The following is a 20367-nucleotide window of genomic DNA, read 5'->3' as shown; positions in this document are numbered from 1 at the left end:
TTCCTTTTATACAGGAAAAATCTTGTCAAGAAGCTAGGCATCAGCTTCAGTTACAATCTGAATCTATAGCTAAAGAACAGAATGAACTGAAAAACCTGCTGGAAAAACAAGAAGGGGTAATGTTAATTGTTGACCACAAGCATGAATCCTGTGGAATGGTTGTTTTCTCAGATTGTGTTGCTAGACTCAGAACTCTGTGGGAAGGAAGAATTAATTTTCTCTTGACTCTACACAGAAAACAGATTTTGCTCAAATGAATTAGTGCTGTGAGATTAAATTATTTAGTATGCATATATGAAATGTGTGGTGTTTTATTACATATTGGATTTTTAAAAAGTGTTTAGTATTAAAAAAAGATGAAGTAGTAACATGAGATGAGATTTTCTATCAAAGCATAATAGAAAAGCAGTGGTGTTGAAGTAATACTACATTTCAATATTTAGATATCCAAGCAGCTAGTAACAGAGCTTGATTCAGCGCGTGACCAAGTCCTGCAGCTTCAGGGTATTCTCAAAGACAAAGAAAAAAATGAACAGCAGCTCCAACTGAAGGTAAAAGAACTGAAGGAATCTTTTGACCAGAAAAAAAAACAAAATGAGATACAGCAAGCTGAATTAAAAACAGCCTTGTTAGAAAAGGTAAGTTCATATATATCCCTTAAGAATGTTATGTTATATGCTATGCTATGTTAATGTTATGACTGATGCAAGACATTCTGTTGCTTTATAATAATAAATAATTTTTTGCTGATAACTGTGGCATCACTGTAACAGTGTAATCTGTGGAGGCATCTTTCCCTCCATGTATCATTTCTGGAGTGTGGAATAATTCTTCAGGGCAAGATGGCCTAAGGGAGACCTGTTAAAATTTTTACTGTGTTGTTGTTAAACTTGAAAAATACTTTGCTGCTCAGGGGCAAATACGAGTGAAATTATGGAAACTTAAGCATTCTCCAAGCCAGCTTTTTACTATTATCCTACACTGGAATGATAACAGAATAGATTTTGACTTTCCTCTACAATAACTCTATATAAATAGTAAGTATCCATTCTAATTTGCAGACAAATATCATGTTTAGCTTCGTACCATGTAGGGTTTGTGTCTGCTTTTGTTCACCTAGAGATTAATTGGAATATACAATTTGGTCAGGGCTTCCCAAACCATTAGATGCAATGGTATTTATATGTTGACTTATTATCCCTTTTCTCGATTATTTTCCTGTGTATAAGAGAAATATATCTTGTGCATGTATGTATTAGGCAGAACTGGAAAATAAATTGCAGCAGCAAATAACATTGTCAGAACAAGACCTTGCTACCCAGAGAATAAAAATAACAGAGCTGCAGAAATCCCATAAAAAAATTCAAGAAAACACAGAAAAACTTCAACTGGATATTTATGGTAAAGAATCTGAAATCTTGGCTACACGGCAAGACCTTAAGGTATGTGACAGTGTTTTGAGATTGTATGTGTTTCTCTCAGTGTATGCAGTATGTAAGTTAAAAGATTCTTTCTTTTGGTTAGGACTTACAGTAAACAGCTGAAACTAACAGTGACATATTTCAATGAAGAATTCTTTAGTTCATTTTTTTCAAGTCAGCCATAGCTATTACTCCATGTAGTCTATTTTATTTCTCCTCCTCCCAAGTTTTCTATTTTTTTTTTCTCTAATCAAAACGTTCAGTCCTAATTAAGATATTTTGGATTCTGCCCGTCCCCATCCCATTAAATCTTGTAAAATGCTTTATAAGGCTTAAAGTTACTAAAGCTTGTTGATACCTCACTTTTATGCATAGTTGGTGCTCTTTGGCTATACGTAAATTTACATTGGAGAGCCCATTTGGTGTAGTAGTTTAGGGCAACAGGCTAGAAACTGAGAGACCATGAAATCTAGTTCCACCCTAGGGATGAAGCCAGCTGGGTAACCTTGGGCCAGTCACTCTCTCAACCCTAAGAAGGCAATGTCAAACCATTTCCTAAATCTTGTTTAAAAAAATTGCCCAGATTTGTCCAGGCAGTTGCTGGACAAGACAGAGTCAAAGACAGACAGACATAAATCAAAAGAGAACAAAACTATATTAACCTCTGAAATTTAGAAACAGGAAAGGTTTTATTTAATACACTTACTTTCCATTCTCACATCTTTTCTCAACATTTTTTTTGTAAGCTGGCTTATAAAACTATTATATAAAAACACCCTAGTTAACAGCATTACTTTGTGCCTTTTAGTCAGTACTGACTCCTGGCAACTGACTGAACTAGTCCTTACAGGTTTTTTGGCAACATTTTTGGAAGTGGTTAGTTTCTCAACTATTAAAATTAGTTTTTCAACAATTTTCAATGATTGCTTAAAGGTCTGTGATAAAGGAGTCTTTATTGGATTTATCAAATCCAAATACAGGTAGTCCTCAGGTTATGACCACTCGTTCAGTGACTGTTCAAAGTTATGACGGCACTGAACAAGGGGGACTTAACAACCGGTCCTTGGAGTTCCAGCCATCGCATTGTGCTAGTAGTCACATGATTGCAATCCAAGAACTTGGGTGTTTGGCTTGTGATCACATCACAGTAAGCCACGGTCACATGATCACCATTTGTGACCTTCTCTGCCAGCTTTCCACAAGCAAAGTCAATGGGGAAGCTGGCAGAGAAGGTTGCAAGTTGCTCCTATAAGTCGCTCCCACTGCTTTTCCTCCCAAGGAACCCTGCTACAGAGTATGAGATCTCGTACTCCTTAATACCCCACTGCCCGCCCATGCTCTGTATCAGCCCCTACTGGCCTGACCACGCTCTGTGGGACCTGACCATGGCCCATGGCCCCCACCAGTCAGCTCACGCTCAGTAGCACCCACCTGAGGCATTCACCCACCTGCCCACAGCTCTTGCCTGCCCACCTGCTTGCCTAGGATTCTGGTCATGTGAGGTCCTCTTTTAACACCTGTGCGGTTTCTGGGTTAAAATGGCAATCGGGACTGCTGGGATTGCCCTCTCTAAGCGATGTGGTCATGTGACATTGAACTTTACGAATGCATTGCTTAGCAATGGAAATTCTGGTCCCAATTCTCGTCGTAACTTGAGGACTGCCTGTAGTTACTGCATTGAGTGTTCAGACATTCCATTTTATTCTAGTCTTTCCAGCCAGTTCCCATTAGATTGTTTTGCCCTCTGAGATTCCTATACCCCTTTCTGACTGGGATAATTCTTTGAACTGTGAAATTTATATAAAAATGCAGTTATGGTCATGCTTATCTAGAAAAAACAGTACATGGGGGAATATAACTTTAAAATAAACAGTTAAAATGAAATATATCTTGGAGGGTGGCAATGATTGACTATATGAAGTTGTTTGAAGATATTTTTGAAAAAGAATGCTAGTGATGAGGCTTTAATTGATCCAAGACATGGACATAGTGAAGTGCTTTTTGGTAAACACACACACATATGTGTACCCACCCACAGTCAAGAAATATTATGATCAAGTATCTGTTGACTTGAAGTAATGATGTAAGGATAACAAGTGATAAGATCAACAATATTGGTTAAGTTAATGGCACCATCTGCTGGAAGATTAGGTGCAAATAATAATTTTGATGTGTGTTTTTGCATTTCTTTCCTAGTAAAACTATAATAGCCATATAGTTAAGAAGATTATTGAAGATAGCTTTGAATTTGGAGTATAAGGCAATATACATTTCATCTTTAAAGGAACTAATTAAGAAGTCCAGCAAGTAGCAATAGGGTATCATTCATTTATAGCTCCTTTCTTCTGAATAGTATGTATAAAGTGTTTGGAATAGTAGTTAAATGTAATTTAAAACCTTTATTAAAATGTTATATAAAATAAGGACCTGATAGGAGTTGAATTGTTGGGACAAAGAGTATAATGTATTCTGGTCCTCACATCTCTTGGCATTTTTTTCCTTATCTCACTTATTGTGATCTTTCTCATCCTGCACCAATTTACCCATCGCTCTTTTACTATGTAGGAGAAAAGTATGTTGGGAAAATATACTTGCTGTTTGCTGTGCATGATAGATAAATACAAGAATAAATAATTTATTGTGCAACCCACAGCTCAGTTTCATTGATCAGAATGAGAGAATTGATATTCTTTGATACAATATCACAGGGAATCGATTTGGTGTCATGAAATAGAAAGATCCAGCCAGTAGGCAAGGTTAAGAAATTCTTTAATTGTTCCATTTTGTTATATTTTATGACAACATTATAAAAAATAAAAATAGAAAAGGTATGATGAATGAAATACCAAAAACAACTAATAAACAAGAAAAAAATAAAAGCCCCCCCCCTCCATTTACAGTGGTACCTCGGGTTACGAACTTAATCTGTTCCGTGACTCTGGTCGCAACCCGAATTGGTCGCAACCCGAAGCAAATTATTCTTGCCAAGCCTGCTCTGCATTTTCTTTGGAGCCATGCTGACAAGCACACCAAAAACCTTCCAAAACGCCACAAAACACACCACAAGCCTCACCGAACGTCTCCTTGCTACCGCGATCTCGCCCACAGGAAGCTGCGACCGCGTGGCAGCAGGGAAAATGGCTGCGGATCTGGTTCGTAACCCGAGGCGGAATTTGCAAACCGAGGTAAATTTTTGCGGCCGGAGCTGGTCGTAACCCGAAAAGTTTGTTAACAGAGGCGTTCGTAACCCGAGGTACCACTGTATATCCTATTTACTGACCTGTCAGAATTGCTTCATTTTCAAGAACTTCATTGTCTTTTATTATTGTTGGCAGATGCTCTAGGGACCTGTGTCTATAGGGAGGGCTTTCAAAAGTCTCAAATGATTAAATGAGAAAGAATAACATCATTGCAGTTTTTTTTTCTTTCATTACCTGTTTTGTGTGTTCATGGATAAATTTTGTCAGCTGAACTGACATATTCTTGTGATGTTCTGCTAACAGCTTTGCTGTAAGTCATATAGATGATTCATTCATCTTTCACCTAAAAGAGTATTGTCAATTGTGACTCATGAACTAGCTCTGGAGCATTATTCTTTGCTTTCAATTTAGGTTGCAGAAGAGAAGCTGGCTTTGGCTCAAGAAGAATTGATTTCAAATAGAAATCAAATTAGTAATCATAACCAGTTGATCAAAGAACTTAAGACTATAAGATCTACACTGGAACAGGATGTGTCCAAAAAAGAACAGCAGCTGAAAGAGCAAGAGAAGTTGTTACAGGAAATACAGAAAGACAAAGTAATGTGTTTTTTAATCGTTTGAATTAGGTTTCTGGTTGCAATTGCTTCTTTTGTTGATTTTTTTTTAAAAAAAGGCATGCTACTTTACATTTTTGCTCCCTTATACATAAGATAGTCCTTGCTTAATGACCATTCATTTAACAACTGTTCATTTAACAACAGTTCAAAGTTACGATGGCCTTGGAAAAAGTGCTTTATGACCTGTCCTCGCATTTATGACTGTTGCAAACTGTTGCAACACCCCCTGAGGTTACATGATCGTGATTAGTGACTTTTTTTATAATGGTCATAAAGCTAATCACCATGGTTGTTAAGCGAATCACATGGTTGTTAAGTGAATCACGTATCATTAAGCAAATTCTGGCAAAAAAACATCCAGTGGGGAAGCTGGATTTGCTTAACAACCTTGTGATTTGCTCAACGACCACATTATTTGCTTTACAACCATTGTAAAAATGGTCATAAAATCAGATCCAGTCATATGACTCGCTTAAAAGACTGCCCCGCTTAATGACCAATTTTCTGGTCCCTAGTATTGTTAAACGAGGACTACCCATACAAATATGATGTGAACAATACAGTATATGTATATCTGTAAGAAGAAAATTTATCTTTTCTTTGTTGAAGTTGGAAAGAGTGGTCATATTACAACACTAACTGTATTACTATTCATCTAATATAGAGTGCTTAGGTATTAATTGTATCTTGAAAGATGATTGTCTTGGCTGTTAAGAAAACTGAAGCATCAATTCAGCAAGTCCTTCTATAGCCCCCCAGCCCCAATTGTATCAATTGCATAATTATCTTTCTTTGAGTCAAGAGATTCAGCTCTCTAGTCTCAAAGCAACAAATAGTAACATAGTATCTAGAAAATTCAATTCAGTAAATTATACAACATAAATAGCTAGGTTTATCCATGGTACATGAAATGATCATATTGACCTCCTGGAAGAGGAAGTATAGTCTGCATTAAAGGAATAAATTAAGAGATAGCATTGGGATTGGTGGAAAATATAGGCTCAGTTTTCCATTGGCTTTATTTTAATGAATACTGTTAATTGAAGTAGTAGCTTCTTTCTGAGTAAATATGCATATTTATTTAGGAAGGGGTATTTTAAATAGAATTGTTGACTTTTTTTGTCTAAAGGATTTAAAAGAAAAAGATTTGGTTAATGAAAAATCGAAAACTTCAGAGCTGTATAACATAAATTGCAAACAAGAAAAAGAAAATGTCAAACTAAGAGATGAAATTAGACTCTGCAAACAAGAGTTTGAGAAGGTATGTAGAGTCATAAACATTCCAAGTTGATATTGTTTAAGGCTTTGGAAAATGTGCATTAACATTACTCCAGAATTGTGCTGTAAGGTAGGTGAAATGCACTGAGGTGGAATCCTAGCTTTGAGATCTGCCTTTTTATCAGCTAGCTTTGATACCTACTTTTTCAACTCCATTGTATATTTTCTTCCCAAGCTTACAAGTTCCTTAGTTGTTTGTTCAATTGTTTATTTATTTAACGCATTTATATGGCTGTCTAACTCAAACAATGTGACTCTGGACAGCGTACAATAAACCAGTAAACAAAGATAACAAAAACAAAATAATACCAACTAAAAGTAAATATGAACAATTAATTGGCATTTGGGAATGATGTTCATTGCACTTTTCCAAACAGGAGCTCTAACCATCCTAATCCAAAAACCTAAGGAAAGAGCCAGGTTGTCACTCCCTCTCTAAAGGTCTGCAGGGTTGGGGCCAATTGTATGCTATGGGAAAGAGAGGGGAGATCATTCCAGAAAGTAGGCACCATCACAGAAAAAGCACACCCCTGGGTCTTATAAAATAACATTGTTTTTAGAGAGGGGACGAACAGCATGCCCACCCTTGCAAAAGGTGTTTCTGCCAATAACTCAGTCCTGTGCCATGTAGGACTTTATAGGTGATAACCAGCTCCTTGTACCTGAAGACTACTATAAGAAGCCAGTGTAGCTCACAATGTAGTGGTGACTACTCTGTACCATCTGAACCAGTTGTAGCTTCCAGTTGGTTTTTAATTGATCTTCAAAGGCAGTCCTGTATATTGTATTCGCAACTGGGAAATGACTAAGATATTAATAACTCTGAGCAGGGCCTCACAATTTAGGAATAGCTACAATTGGTGCAAAGATGAAATTCTGCAAATGTTGCCACTTGCTCTTTGAGGAGAAACTGTAAATCCATGCAGATCTCCAAATTGCATATCAAGTTTGACGGGTAGCGCAACCCCATCCAGAGCCATGGATGGACACTCTCCAATTCCTGGAACCAGGCGACCCAAAACCCATAGCCACTTGGTCCTGGTAGGGTTGAGTCAAAGCCTCTTCTTTTCCATATATAAGTCTACAGTCTCCAGATACTCAGACAGAATCTTGGCAGCCTCACTTGGTTAGCCAGGAGTAGAGATTTACAATTGAGTATCATCAGCATTTTAATGATACTGCACCACATGCTGCACCCCAGTAGCTTCTTGTAGATGTGAAAATGAAATGGGGAGAGGGTAGAGCCCTACAGCTTCCTGCACAGTGGGGGTCTAAGGCTAGATCACTCAACCCTCAGCACTGACTGGAACTGGTGCCAAAGGAAGGAGAAGAACCCCAGTAGCACTCTGCCTCCCACTCCCAACCCCCTGAGCTGGTCCAGAAGGATATCATAGCTAATGATATAAAGGCCACAAGTGGTCTGGGAAAGCCTGGATGGATGCACTACCCCCATCCTGAAAACTGAGCAACAAGCATGACCAAAGTTGTCTCAGTTCTATATCTTGATCTGAAACCCATCTGGAAGGGGTCCAAATAATCAGGATTTCTTCAGAACCTTGTGGAGCTGAAGGCTGACCACCTTCTTAACAATCTCTCCTATAAAGGGAACGTTAAAGACTGGAAAAAGTAGTTTAGATGAGCTACTGTCTCATTTTCAGGATATTTCATAGAATCTTGCCTTATTTGTAGTTAGTTAGTTAGTTAGTTAGTTAGTTATACTTTCAATTTCTGAGATTGCCCACTTGCCATTGATTCAATTTTTAATCCCAGGAAGAAGATAAAATATTGTGTGGGCCATACAAGGTTTATAAATTGATTGCACTTGAAAATAAACTTAGCTGTGCCATAAGGCCTTTTTTCCTCCACTTTTCTCTGGAGCAGCTTCAAGGAGATTTTAAAGCTTGGTTTCTGTTTTAAATTAAGCATAATGTAGTGTTAGGTTTGATCCCAAAACTGTTTAATTTTAATCATAGCTGACTAAAAGAAGATGGTTTCAGAAATAGAAAAACTCTGGAACTTCTTTGTATCAATGAATCACAATTAAGACTAAAAAAGATAAACTTTAACATGCAGGCCTAATCTAATATTATTTCAAAATTTTAATTTTTTATATAGCTTTTAAATCTCTATTTTTGTCTATTTTCCTATTTTTTTCCTCATTTTCTCTTAGGAGTGTTTTAAAATATCCAAATAAATAAATAAAATTAACTGTACTTTATTTAAAAGTGTAATATGTAGTTCTAAGGGATTGGGACCAGGAAGATGCAGATTCAAATCCCCAGTTTATGGAAATTTGAGATGATCTGGGGACAGTAACTCTCTTAGTTCAACCTAATGCACAAGTTTGCTGTTTGAGAAATAAAATGATGGTAGACTCCCATATAACATACCTTGGATTCCCAGAAGAAAGAAGGATATAGATTAAATCAATCAGTCAATCAATCAATAACCCACCCACCCACTCTAGTTAATTAAAAAAAAATTTTTCCTTTGAATTTCATTATTCTAACAATAAAAATATTTTAAAAGAAGCAAACAAAAACTCTGTGGCTGCCAAAGTCTGTTTAACCTAATCGTGATTGGAATATCTGAACCTTCACCAGGCAACAATCTCATTTTTTTGTGTGTGGTAAACATTGAAGTCATGGTTTTAAGTCAGTTTACAGAACATGATACTCTTTAACTCTTTAATAATCTTTCATAATATCTGATTCTTGCTTTCTGTGGAAGTTGTTGGCAAATCTACAGAAGAGATAAACAAGAACACCTACAACAGGAAGGTTTAATTGTTTTTTTCGAGTTTTTCCCCAAAGCTATTTTTCTTTGCAATTGTTGCCCAAATTTGCCCAACCCTCCTACATCTTTCTTCCAGTACAGGAAGTTAAGGAAAAGTGTAGAATTTACACCATATTTTCTCTACAGTTTGGCATAATTAAAAGAAGGGAGAGAGAGACCGCCCATGTGGGATGTCCAGGTTGAAGTGTAGCTTGAGTCATGGAAGCACACTGGGAGACTTTGGGCCAGACACTTTCTCTCTGTTATTGTTACTGTTTGGGGAAAAACTGGAAAATGAAGTGCTATGTGTGCTACCTTGAGGTCCTCAGGAAAAGGTAACAAAATAAAATTGTCCTATGCTTTTATTTTCTTCAAAGTAAGAATTTTCAGATTTAAACATACTACTCAAGAATGATACAATTGGTAGTTTAGACATCTGTCTTGCTGACTTTTCTCCTTCCTTCAGTTTCCATGCCCTGGTACTTTGCTTTCCTTATTTAACTTGGTTTAATTTTCATTTTCTGTTCCTCCTGCCTGTGTAACTTTTTTTCTCCAGGTCTTTTTAGGCTTTTCTCAATTTTGATATATTCTTCTTTATTTTGGAGTTGACTATGTACTAGTAAACATCAAAGCATTGAGAAATGCAAGAGGCCAGAACAGCATTAACAACAAAACAAGATATAAACCTTTTAAAATAAAGTATTTAGTTCTACCTCTCTTACTTGAAAATATAAGGGAAAGCCCTTATATTTTCAAATATTGTTTATTAATATAGTATAACTCTTGTTCATATATTAGTTTAACTGAATAATTTTTATTTTTTTAACAGGAGATATCAAATCTAAAAGATGCCAAACAGCTGTTGATTAAACAGAAACTAGAATTACAGGAGAAGGTTGATAATTTTAGTACAGCTCTTGAACAAGAGAAAAAAACCCAGGAAGTCATCAAAGATCAGTGGAAAAAGAGAGAAGGAGAATTGAAGAAGAAATATGCTGAGATAGAAGCAAAACTGGTTAGTATGTTTGAGCAACAGATCCAGAGGTGTATATGATAATGAGTAAAGTAATTCATTGAATATTTGCACAGCCATAATGCTTAAGCCTTAATTATAAATGAAGGGATTCACATATTCCTTTTTCTTCCTACCTTTTATATTACAGCCAATGAATACAAGTAAAATTGCTTATGGAACACACTATTATGTTTTATTCACAACTGCATTTCAAATCAAGCAGTTTACAATCAGTATTATATGTATTTATAGATAGACAAAATTTAATTTAAGTATTTGAAACTCTTGATGTGTTGTGGATTCAGAAATAAATTCTGGTAGGTTCTTCTAAGAAGCATTTGGTTTTACTGAAAACAGTACTTCTGCTTTCACATTTGAATTAATTGTGCATGAATTGAAGCATAATGCATTCCAAGAAATAACTAAGGTTCTCCTGTAATTTCCCTGATTGCTTATTCTTACCACAGTGCCCTGTGATTTAAAAAAAAATCTGCTTTCCAGAATTGGGAAACCCTCTGAAACATTGTGGGAAGTGTTAGTTAGGGGTGTAGAGGAAAATGAATAAAAACAAGCTCTTTATCTTCAGCTAATGAGAAATTTTGTTGGATGAAATCCCTTCTGCTTGGCAACTGAGGTTTCAAGCCAGTATTTCCCCATTTACTAATTCATTTTTTTCCAGAAAGGAACATGCATTTTTGAAGCTTGTTTTATTTTTCTTCAAAAATGTCACTTTCCTCCTGGAATAATACCTGAACAGACATACGAGGTGTTAGAAAGAGGATTGTTATGTTGAAATGTTTCTTTTATTTTAGCAAGCTTTGGGCAAGGAAAAAGATGAACAGTGTAAAAGTCATGAAGAGGCTGAGTGTAAGCTCAATATGCAGATAACAGCACTGAATGAAAATCTGGGGACAGTGAAGAAAGAGTGGCAGAGTAGCCAAAGAAGGGTTAGTGAACTGGAAAAACAAATAGATGATCTGCGTGGAGAAATTGCAGTTCTCGAAGCCACTGTACAAAACAATCAGGATGAGAGAAGAGTATTGCTAGAAAGGTAAGTTATTAAATATGTTTTTAAGTGGTTTATGTTAAACTAGGGAAGACATTCTTTCCAATCTTTGTTATAAGTTGAACTTTGTGTAATTTGGACTAAAAATCAGCTTTTTTGCCACAGAATTTTTTTTTAAAAACCCTGTGGATTCGCAATAAGCTACGCAAAACGGTAACAGCTAAAATTCATAATCTTAGGGTGAGCTTGATGATTATGTGAAATTCCAAACTTTCTATACTGCATATGGTGATTTTTCTTTATTGGTATAACTAGGTTTGTTGTGAAATTCTACTTGACTTTAAATAACAAAATACCAGCGTACTCTCTGAAAATCTTAATGGCCTCTCTTGTTAACCAGAAATGTGCATTGTTATTTTTGTGTCATGGTTGGAGCCAAGTTGAAACAGCTTTCCACAGAATAGTGATAATAAAAGGATATTATGAATATCAAGATTGATAGTACAGAAATGTTTACAAACTGGGTGATTTACATTGACAGGATGCTATTATATACAGCTTCATCTTACAAAATCTTTAGAGTACAGGTAGTCCTTGCTTAACAACCATTTGTTTATCGACCATTCAAAGTTACAACAGTGCTAAAAAGTGACTTATGACCGGTGCCTGAAGTTACAACCATCACAGCTCCCCTGCAGTCAGGTGATTGCGATCCAGGCACTTGGCAACCAACTTGCACTTACAACAGTTGCAGCATCTTGGGATCATGTGATCACCATTTGTGACCTTCCCAGCTGGCTTCCAGCAAGCAAAATAAATGGGGAACCATGTGATTCACTTAACGACTGTGGTGATTTGCTTAATGACCACTGCAAAAAAGGTCATAAAATCAGGTCTGGCCACAGTTGTGGTTGTTAAGCAAGGACTACCTGTAAATATTTCTTACTAATAGAAAAGAAATCAAATGATTTGTTTTCTTTACTGCCTCCACCTCCACATCTGTTTCATTATAAAGAGATAAATTAGATACCCCTGAGACTGCTGAAATATTTCTTCTCTATGTAAATTTTATGCATTCTTTGCTGCAGTTAGCCATTTTTGTATAATAACGTAATTGACAAAAGGGATAGTGGTCTTAGAACAGGTTAATACTGTTCATTTATTCAAGTGATAATTATCAGGAGGACCTTTTTTTCCCCTAGTTACAGTATATTAATTTTTTTTCTTTTAGTATTTAAAATATTATTTACTTATTTACTGTCTTCCCTGTAGGTGCCTTAAAAGTGAAGGAGAAATTGAAAAGCTTCAAAGCAAACTCATGGATGCACGAAGAAAACTGGATGATACTACTGCAGCCATGCAGGAGCTAGGGAGAGAGAACCAGTCACTGCAGGTATTTCATTTTTATGCTAAAAGACAGTCATTGGCAATTTAATATTAGCACTGTTGTTCATATGGCATAGATAAATGAGTAAGTAGAATAGGTGAACAAGATATGGGAATCCAGCTTATACTGGTCAAACAGTGACTGGTCTTTGGGTTTGGAGTACTCTGTATACATAGGGTTGCAGTGGGAGAGAGGGAATAATTTTCAAGTACTAACAGTCTTACTGAATTTTGGTTATAATTTGAAGTTTTGATTTAATATTTACATGATATCTGTTTCTTATATTTTATATAGATCAAGCATACACAAGCATTAAATAGGAAATGGGCTGAAGACAACGAAGTTCAGAATTGCATGGCTTGTGGGAAAAGTTTTTCTGTAACAATAAGAAGGGTATGTATGTCTGGGAATTTATTATGAGATTTATTTTCATAAAGTGAAGTAATATGTATGAATAAAGTTAATTTAAGGAATAATCTCATAAATCCTATTTCTTTGAAGTATGGGGCAAATTGATTCAAAATATATTTTTTCTTTTGGACACAGTGAAGCAAGAAGCTTGTTGCTAATGCCAAGTTCTCACTTGCTTTCATTTAAACTTGATGACAGAACCTGCTTAGCCTGGATAGTGATATATTTCTCTCTTGATAATCTCATACATATATTCTGATTGGAAATAGTTGATTGTGACCTTGGAAATGTGAACATTTCAAGAAAATGCAAACATTTTACATGCATTTTATACCGTATTCTAGCAAAATTAGCATTAGATTTTTTTCAGTAACCTGTTCTAGTTCCAGAGCTATATAGGAAAGAGAAATTGTTTCTTATCATTGTCTGGTTAAACTTTCAATATAGGCTTCTTGCTTGGTTATTTTTGAACTATACCTGTTCACTGAAGTAGGCACTGATATGCATGTATATAAATGCACACTCTCACACAGTCCAGTCTCAGCTAAGAAATATATTTTTGGCAGAAAACTCAGAATATAGTGACTATTATGTTTTAATCTCATCTCATGCAATGCAGCCACTCCTCGTTTAGTGACTACCTAGGTTAGTGACCATTCACAAATATGACTGTCATGAACGGTAATAAAAAATTAATTTTTTGACCAGTGCTCACATTTATGACCAAATTTTGTGTGCCTGCCAACAAAAGCCTTTGGTGTGAAACTGATTAAGGTCTGGTCAGTTTCAGGCAATAGTGGGGCTGGTGGGAGGGTTCTTATGAACTAATTAAGATCACATAGCTCAACTTTTTAGGGCTGTGCTGCACTGCTGAAAAAAGCAGCTCAGGAAGAGAGAGTTTGTTGAAGCAATCTCTCCGTCCTGGAAGGAGGAAAAAAAAAAAGGGGGGGGGAGGTCTGAATAAGACAGCAGCAACCAGTCGTCTCTCTCTCTCTCTCTGTCACATGTTCACTTAGTGACTGTATTGTTTAATGACCAAGTTGTTGGAATGGAATGTGGTCGCTAAACGAGGAGCGGGTGTACTTCTAAAAATTATGTATATACTTGTTCTTTTTTTAATTTAGTCCACTGGTAATTCACTGTTTTAAAATATCATAGATTGGGTTGTGCAGTATAAAACCATGGTGAGCACATTTAGACTTGTGTGCTCACCTTTACTTCCTCCGCAAGCTGTATTTATCACAAGCCGTAGCTATCTACTGCATCAGAAATATCCATCTGTGATTTTATGTTTGATGTTTAGTCCAGATTTGAAAAGCAAGCATAAAATAGTCTAGGATTACACATCACACTAAAGCCTTATTGTGATGTGATTTAACTAATTTTGGCTTAATGTATTGTTTGAATATAGTCATTGAGGTTTAACAAAGCATGGTTCATATCTAGTTTGGAACTAGGCTACCACGGCTTGTTCAATAACCAAATATTACCCTATAGTTTAGCAGTGATGTATAAGCTGAGTCTAAGCAGTTAATCAGTTGAAAAGGGAGTAATATTTATGTAATTCCAAGAGTTTGAGGTTATATCCGCCATGTGTTCATAACTTTTCTTTTTCGTTTTATAGCACCACTGCAGACAGTGTGGAAATATCTTCTGTGCTGAGTGTTCCTCAAAGAATGCCTTAACTCCTTCTTCTAAGAAACCTGTTCGTGTCTGTGATACTTGTTTCAATGATCTACAAGGATAATTACTCACAATTCTTACATGTTATGCTAGAGTAACGTTTCTGTTATGCACTTCGTACAATACAATACTACTATTTTGGGTGGGCACCAATTGTAACAGTTGGCAAAATTATAGTATGTGTTTAACTGATAAAGTCAAACAATTGTACTTCTTGTGAGGCTGAAGTTATCTGTGGCTTATTTGGTTTTGGTCCAAGAGAGCTTCTGTGTCAAGTTTATAAGTCTCCAGTGACTTGTAAATAAAATTTAAATAGAGGTTACAATGTATTTTTTTTAATTCTAATTTGTTTGTTCAGAAATAACCCCCTTTAAAAATTATTGCAGGGATTTTGTGTTTCAAATATTGCTGCGTAAATATAACTTAATGATTGCTTGGAAATGTGTAAGATATTAGTAGCTCAAACAAGCAGCTTTCTGTGCCTGTTTTTTCTTTCTTTTCCCTCTCACTTTCACTGTGAGTTCCTTTTTATGATTGTGTCTAGTTAGTGGAAAACTGCCTTGAACTCTTAAGATTGTCAAGCTGTTTTACTGTAGTATCATTGTACAGTATACGTCACAGAAAATGAAAAGCAATCTCGATACTATAGCATAGATCTGATATTTCTTCTCTAAGAATATGCTGCATCCTATTGAAAATAGGTGGGCTACATAGTCTTTGATATGCAAATTCCTGTTTGTAAACTTTTGAGTTAGAGATGTATTTTTGCCTCTTGCCCTCTTAAAAGCTTGTATGCTCCTTTACATTTCTTTGTACTATTCAAATATGTTTGCACTGTTCTATCTTTTTTATTCACAGGAAATATTGCCTGGAAGATCCAGGCATAGAAAATTCTGGTACTTAAAGATAATGTAGTTATGATAATTATTAATTATTTTACAGTTCCACTATTTTCAGTGTGCATTTTCCCCTTTTTAATTGTAATTAGAACTCTATGGGTTTGTCCTCCTTAAAATTTGGAGTGAAACTCAGCACTGCTAAAGATTGAAGGGAAACTTAAACTCTCAGTAGTTTGTCTTGGTTTGTCTTGGTTAATTCATTTTATGAGAATCCTCTAATCGAGGAGTTCATTAAAAAGTGATGCCATATTTTGTCCATCTGAAAGTTAGCTAAAATTACTGTTTTTAAGCTAGTAGGCAGAATATGATATTTTCCCTTTCAACTGAGATTGGGATAATACACACACACACACACACACACACACACGTCTATGCACACTGTGGTAATACAAAATAATGCATTGGTAAAATCTAGATTTACTAAAATGTAAGGTGATATTTAAAATCAACTTTTTTTTATTTGTAACCTGTTTGCATGGAAGATGAGTGCAACTGTAGACATAGAAATGAATGTGGAACTAGAAAGAAAAGGAATACAAATAGTTTAACCAAGATAGATTGACAGAGGGGGCTTTCCATGTAGAAGATTCTAATCCTAGTATTTATGCCTCCAAATAAAGAGTTCACAGGTCCTAGGCTTACACACCATTTTTTTTCCTTATCTGAAATCCTGGAGAATCATTAGTTGTGGATTATACAATTTTGAATCAATAGATTAAAAGTCTTACAGGTTATGAATCAGCTTTATGCGGTAAAAATGTCCAAATGGTCAGATATAAATATAATGTATGTAGGTCAAATCTCTTAAGTCAGCTATTCATAGAGTGTACAACAGATGTACAATTCAGCTGTTATCCAGCTGTTTTATTCACTGTTGTCTCTTTGGAATATAATGGAAAAAGGTAATGTACGAAGTATTCATGATAAGAACTAAAATTTATTGGAGCTGTCTTCTGATTTATCTTAGTTGATTAATTAAGGGTACATAAATTAGCATTTAAAGAAACTGGTTCAGAAGAGGAAAGTAATTTTTTTAAGGTGATGTTTGTGTGTGTTGTAGTAGGCATCATTTTGGAAATTGTATATAAGATAAGGGGGAATTATTTTCCAAGGTTGTATCTGCCGCCTGCATTTTTTCTAAGTAATTTTTAAAAAGGATATTAAAAGCAAGCAAATTATCTGCTCCTCATTTAAGTGGGGATTTGATTTCATTGCAGTCCCTAGAAATTTTACTGACACACACACGCACACACACAACAGATAGAGAAAAGTTCACCTTGTCCAGAGAAAGAAAATGAGGTTGATCTGATAGTTTAAAAATTTGGATTATTTGATTGAAAACTCAGGAAGAGTAAGGTATAAGCATTGTCACTTGCACTGTGCACTTTTTAGTGTAACCAACACTATATGCAAGAAAAGAACTGTTTGCAAGAAATGATGTAGTAATTGGTCCACAAAGTTGTACATTCTTAATTCAGTGCTAATTCGCTTCCCTAGTAATTTTATATGGTGTTTAGGAATATTATGTCCATAATTCTTATGTACTCCAGAGGGTACATGTATACTAAAGAGGTTGCATGTTCTTTAGAAGCACTGCTTGATTTTAAGAATAGAAAAAGTGGACTTGGCAATTTTGCACATTTCATGTTCAGAATGGTTTTCATTGTTCATGTATAAGCATTTGTTTTCTTATTAAATTACACAAAAATTTATTTAGGTGGTCTGTTTTCCAGATCATAGCAATAAACAGAAAAGGAAATTCCCTACTTAAGAGCAGAAATGTTAATATTTGTATCATTTCTTTAAAACTTAGAAGTGATATATATTTTAAAAAATACTTAATAGTTTCCATTTAAGAGTGTAAAAATGAGTAAAGCTATCCATATTTAACATTGACTGTTTTGCCTCAGTATGTAATTGATTGATAGCAGGCACGGAAGAAAAGAGTCGTGAGAAAACTACTACTTTGTTTTGTGCCAGCAAAAGGGGCAACATATTTAGCAGAGGTTTGTTTTTCAGTTGTGATCTTCTCCTTACAGCCCATATGAATAAGGTTTACTATTGGCTTTCTGAATTACAAATTTCAAATACAGTGTACATTGTTGATTAGTGTGGCAGATTTGAATAGCTTTCATGCCACCTACATTGTACTATGTGGTTAAATTCAAACTCTTTGCACCAAAGAGAAAGAAAAAACATTGTTACATCAGGTTAATAAACAAACATTTTGTAATAGAAATCTGTCCAAAATGCTGCTTGTATAGGATTTATCACTTTTGTAATAAAATTATTTTAAAAACACACACAAAAAGCCCAATCTGAGAATGCCACTATGTAAGATTTCATTTAACTACCTCTTGATATGAAACTCAACTTGAGCCCATTTTAAAATGGTTTCCTCACTATGATGTTAGGTTTGATTTGTGATGACTGCCAAATTTTAAAGTATTTTGAAATTACCAAAAATGTAATATTTCAGTATGTGTGCTTATATAGCTTATAGTTATTATAGATCTATGCTCTTTTGTTTCCTTTAGTTTAGTTCTACAAACCTATAGGTGTTGGAGAAAAATTAAATTACACAAGTGTTCCTAATTATAATCTTTGATCTATATCAGCTATATGTGTCACATTGGCTGCTGTTAATATTTACATGTCATTAAGTTAGCCTCTGTTTCCAGTGCTCATGACAAGAAGTTGACAAATGCTATTATGCTATAATGGAGGTGTGCCACAAATTGTATTGTCCTATTGGCCTCTTTTTAACTATTGGTTTATTATAGCTGCAGATGTGAATATTGTGCATAATGTTTATTGGGGTGGGGTGGGGTCTGTACAATTGTATAAATTAGACTTGGAAAGTTTCTGTGCTTATCTTATATTTACAGATGTATTAAGGTAGCTTTACCTACATAAGATTGCACTTCTTTTCCAACTGGATCCTTACATTCACATTATCTTTAGATAGTCTTGCATGGCAATTTTTATCAGGTGGATTCTCTTAAGTCCTTTCAGTGGTGTGTTTATGACTTGTAGTCATGTAGTCGTGCCTTACAGTGTGAAAGAGTTTAGTTCAGTATGCACTGTAAATCCTAAACTCTGCATCTGGAAAGTAATGGAAGCTGAAGAGTGAGAAAAATGACACCATGCAACCACTAATTCTGTATGAAACCCATGGGTGGATACTTGTGGAAATGTTACTTTTGTATTCTATTATTGGGCTGAAAATAAAATTAGAAATTTCTAATATACCATTTGCAATGACTGTTTTGGTTCACCTTTGCTGGTATGGAAAGCGATCTGCTGTATATGTCAAACATATTCATCTCCAATTCACATATTAGCAGAATGCTTCAGCTGTTTCATATCTTGACTGTGGCAAGATTGAATTTATTCCATATAATGAAATTGGCTGTTTTAAGTGATTATCATTAAATAGTTTCACTAAACAATTCTTTGGGTTTAATAATTTCTACTAAAATTTTCTTCAATATTGCTATAAAAGTCTGTAGAGCCAATTTTCCTTGCGTGTGGTGCCAAGTACCCATGGCAGAGTAGAAAGGCTTCTAGAGATACAACATCATGGGATGTTTTTTATGAAATAGGGAGCCTATATGGGAAGCTGTGATTAGGTCAGAGTCATGGAGTCCTAGTCATATGAAAGTATTTTTAGTGGCAGTTTCACCAAAACATTTCAATCAACTTTTCTACTGCAGCATCCCATAGCATCCCTTATTAATTGCCAAGGGAGATGAATGGGCATAATGAGTGATCCATCCTATTTTTAAAAAAACAAAAAGACCTTTTATAATGGAAGATTTATAATGAGCTTTTGTATGTATAAGTCATAGTACTTGTGCTGTATTGCAAATCAGCCTGAGGGCAAAGCCAAGCTCATCTCCTGGCAACTTCTTGGACATGTCTGTGTAGCTTTTCCTGCTGCCCCAAATGCTTCAAGATGGGTGTGTTACAAACAGTGTTGAATAAATAAACAATACAGAAGTGATTTGCCATTGTCTTCAGCCAAGATTTTTTCCTCCAACTTTTCAGTCTCCCTTAAATCTTGGTATTTCCCAGTGTTCTTCCATCCAAAACATCAGCTAGGTTGGATCTTGCTTAGCTTTTCAAAATCAGCCAAAGTTACCTAGGTGCCACCAAGTACATAACTTATTCATAAATAATATTTTGTGGACTCCTTAATAAAAACATTTTTAATTTATAAATCAAAAACCATATTGTCTAATAACTTGGCACAACATATAAGGTTATTGCTAGCTGTGGCTTTGGAGTAGTTTTCAGCTCCAGAAATTCCAGTTAACCTGGTTGTCAAATGTCAGGTTCTCAACATTTTCTCACTGATGGCAGTGAATTTGTTACTAAACTCATAAATCATATTCTGTGGCATCCTGTTCCATTTTCCATTAGCATAGTTGCAAACATTGTGGTTATAAAGCCATGCTGCTGTTAATTCTTTACAACGTAACAGTTATGTTTTACAGTCATCAATGTGGCAAATGAATTCTAGCAATTGAGCTTTTTTTCCAATATCTAATGACTTAACCAAGGTTCAAACATTTCAAAGCCTGTGGACTTACATGAATCCATCTGCTAATGGTGCTGTCCAAAAAAGGAACCATGTAAAAAACCCTTCTGTTTCTCCTTCACTCCTAAGAAT

General features: G+C 35.3%; 1 protein-coding gene across 1 annotated transcript in view; it reads left to right on the top strand.

The window, feature by feature from the left end:
- The window catches only part of EEA1 (early endosome antigen 1), a 71631-nt gene extending 52692 nt beyond the window's left edge, over nucleotides 1-18939 (top strand). The window contains exons 20-29 of the mRNA XM_088141883.1: nucleotides 15-116; nucleotides 444-638; nucleotides 1260-1442; nucleotides 5033-5218; nucleotides 6368-6499; nucleotides 10121-10306; nucleotides 11119-11357; nucleotides 12585-12705; nucleotides 12994-13092; nucleotides 14735-18939. Coding sequence (XP_087998009.1) covers nucleotides 15-116; nucleotides 444-638; nucleotides 1260-1442; nucleotides 5033-5218; nucleotides 6368-6499; nucleotides 10121-10306; nucleotides 11119-11357; nucleotides 12585-12705; nucleotides 12994-13092; nucleotides 14735-14857 — 1566 coding nt within the window. The 3' untranslated portion in view covers nucleotides 14858-18939. The remainder of the gene's footprint in view (nucleotides 1-14; nucleotides 117-443; nucleotides 639-1259; nucleotides 1443-5032; nucleotides 5219-6367; nucleotides 6500-10120; nucleotides 10307-11118; nucleotides 11358-12584; nucleotides 12706-12993; nucleotides 13093-14734) is intronic.
- Nucleotides 18940-20367: the final 1428 nt, after the last annotated feature.

This window comes from Python bivittatus, unplaced genomic scaffold, assembly GCF_059951505.1.
Source record: "Python bivittatus isolate LINGU-HERP-01145 unplaced genomic scaffold, Pbiv_v1 ctg000330_np1212, whole genome shotgun sequence".
Lineage (NCBI taxonomy): Eukaryota > Metazoa > Chordata > Lepidosauria > Squamata > Pythonidae > Python > Python bivittatus.
Note: the sequence above shows the minus strand (reverse complement) of the source record. Positions and strands in the feature narration are given on the sequence as shown.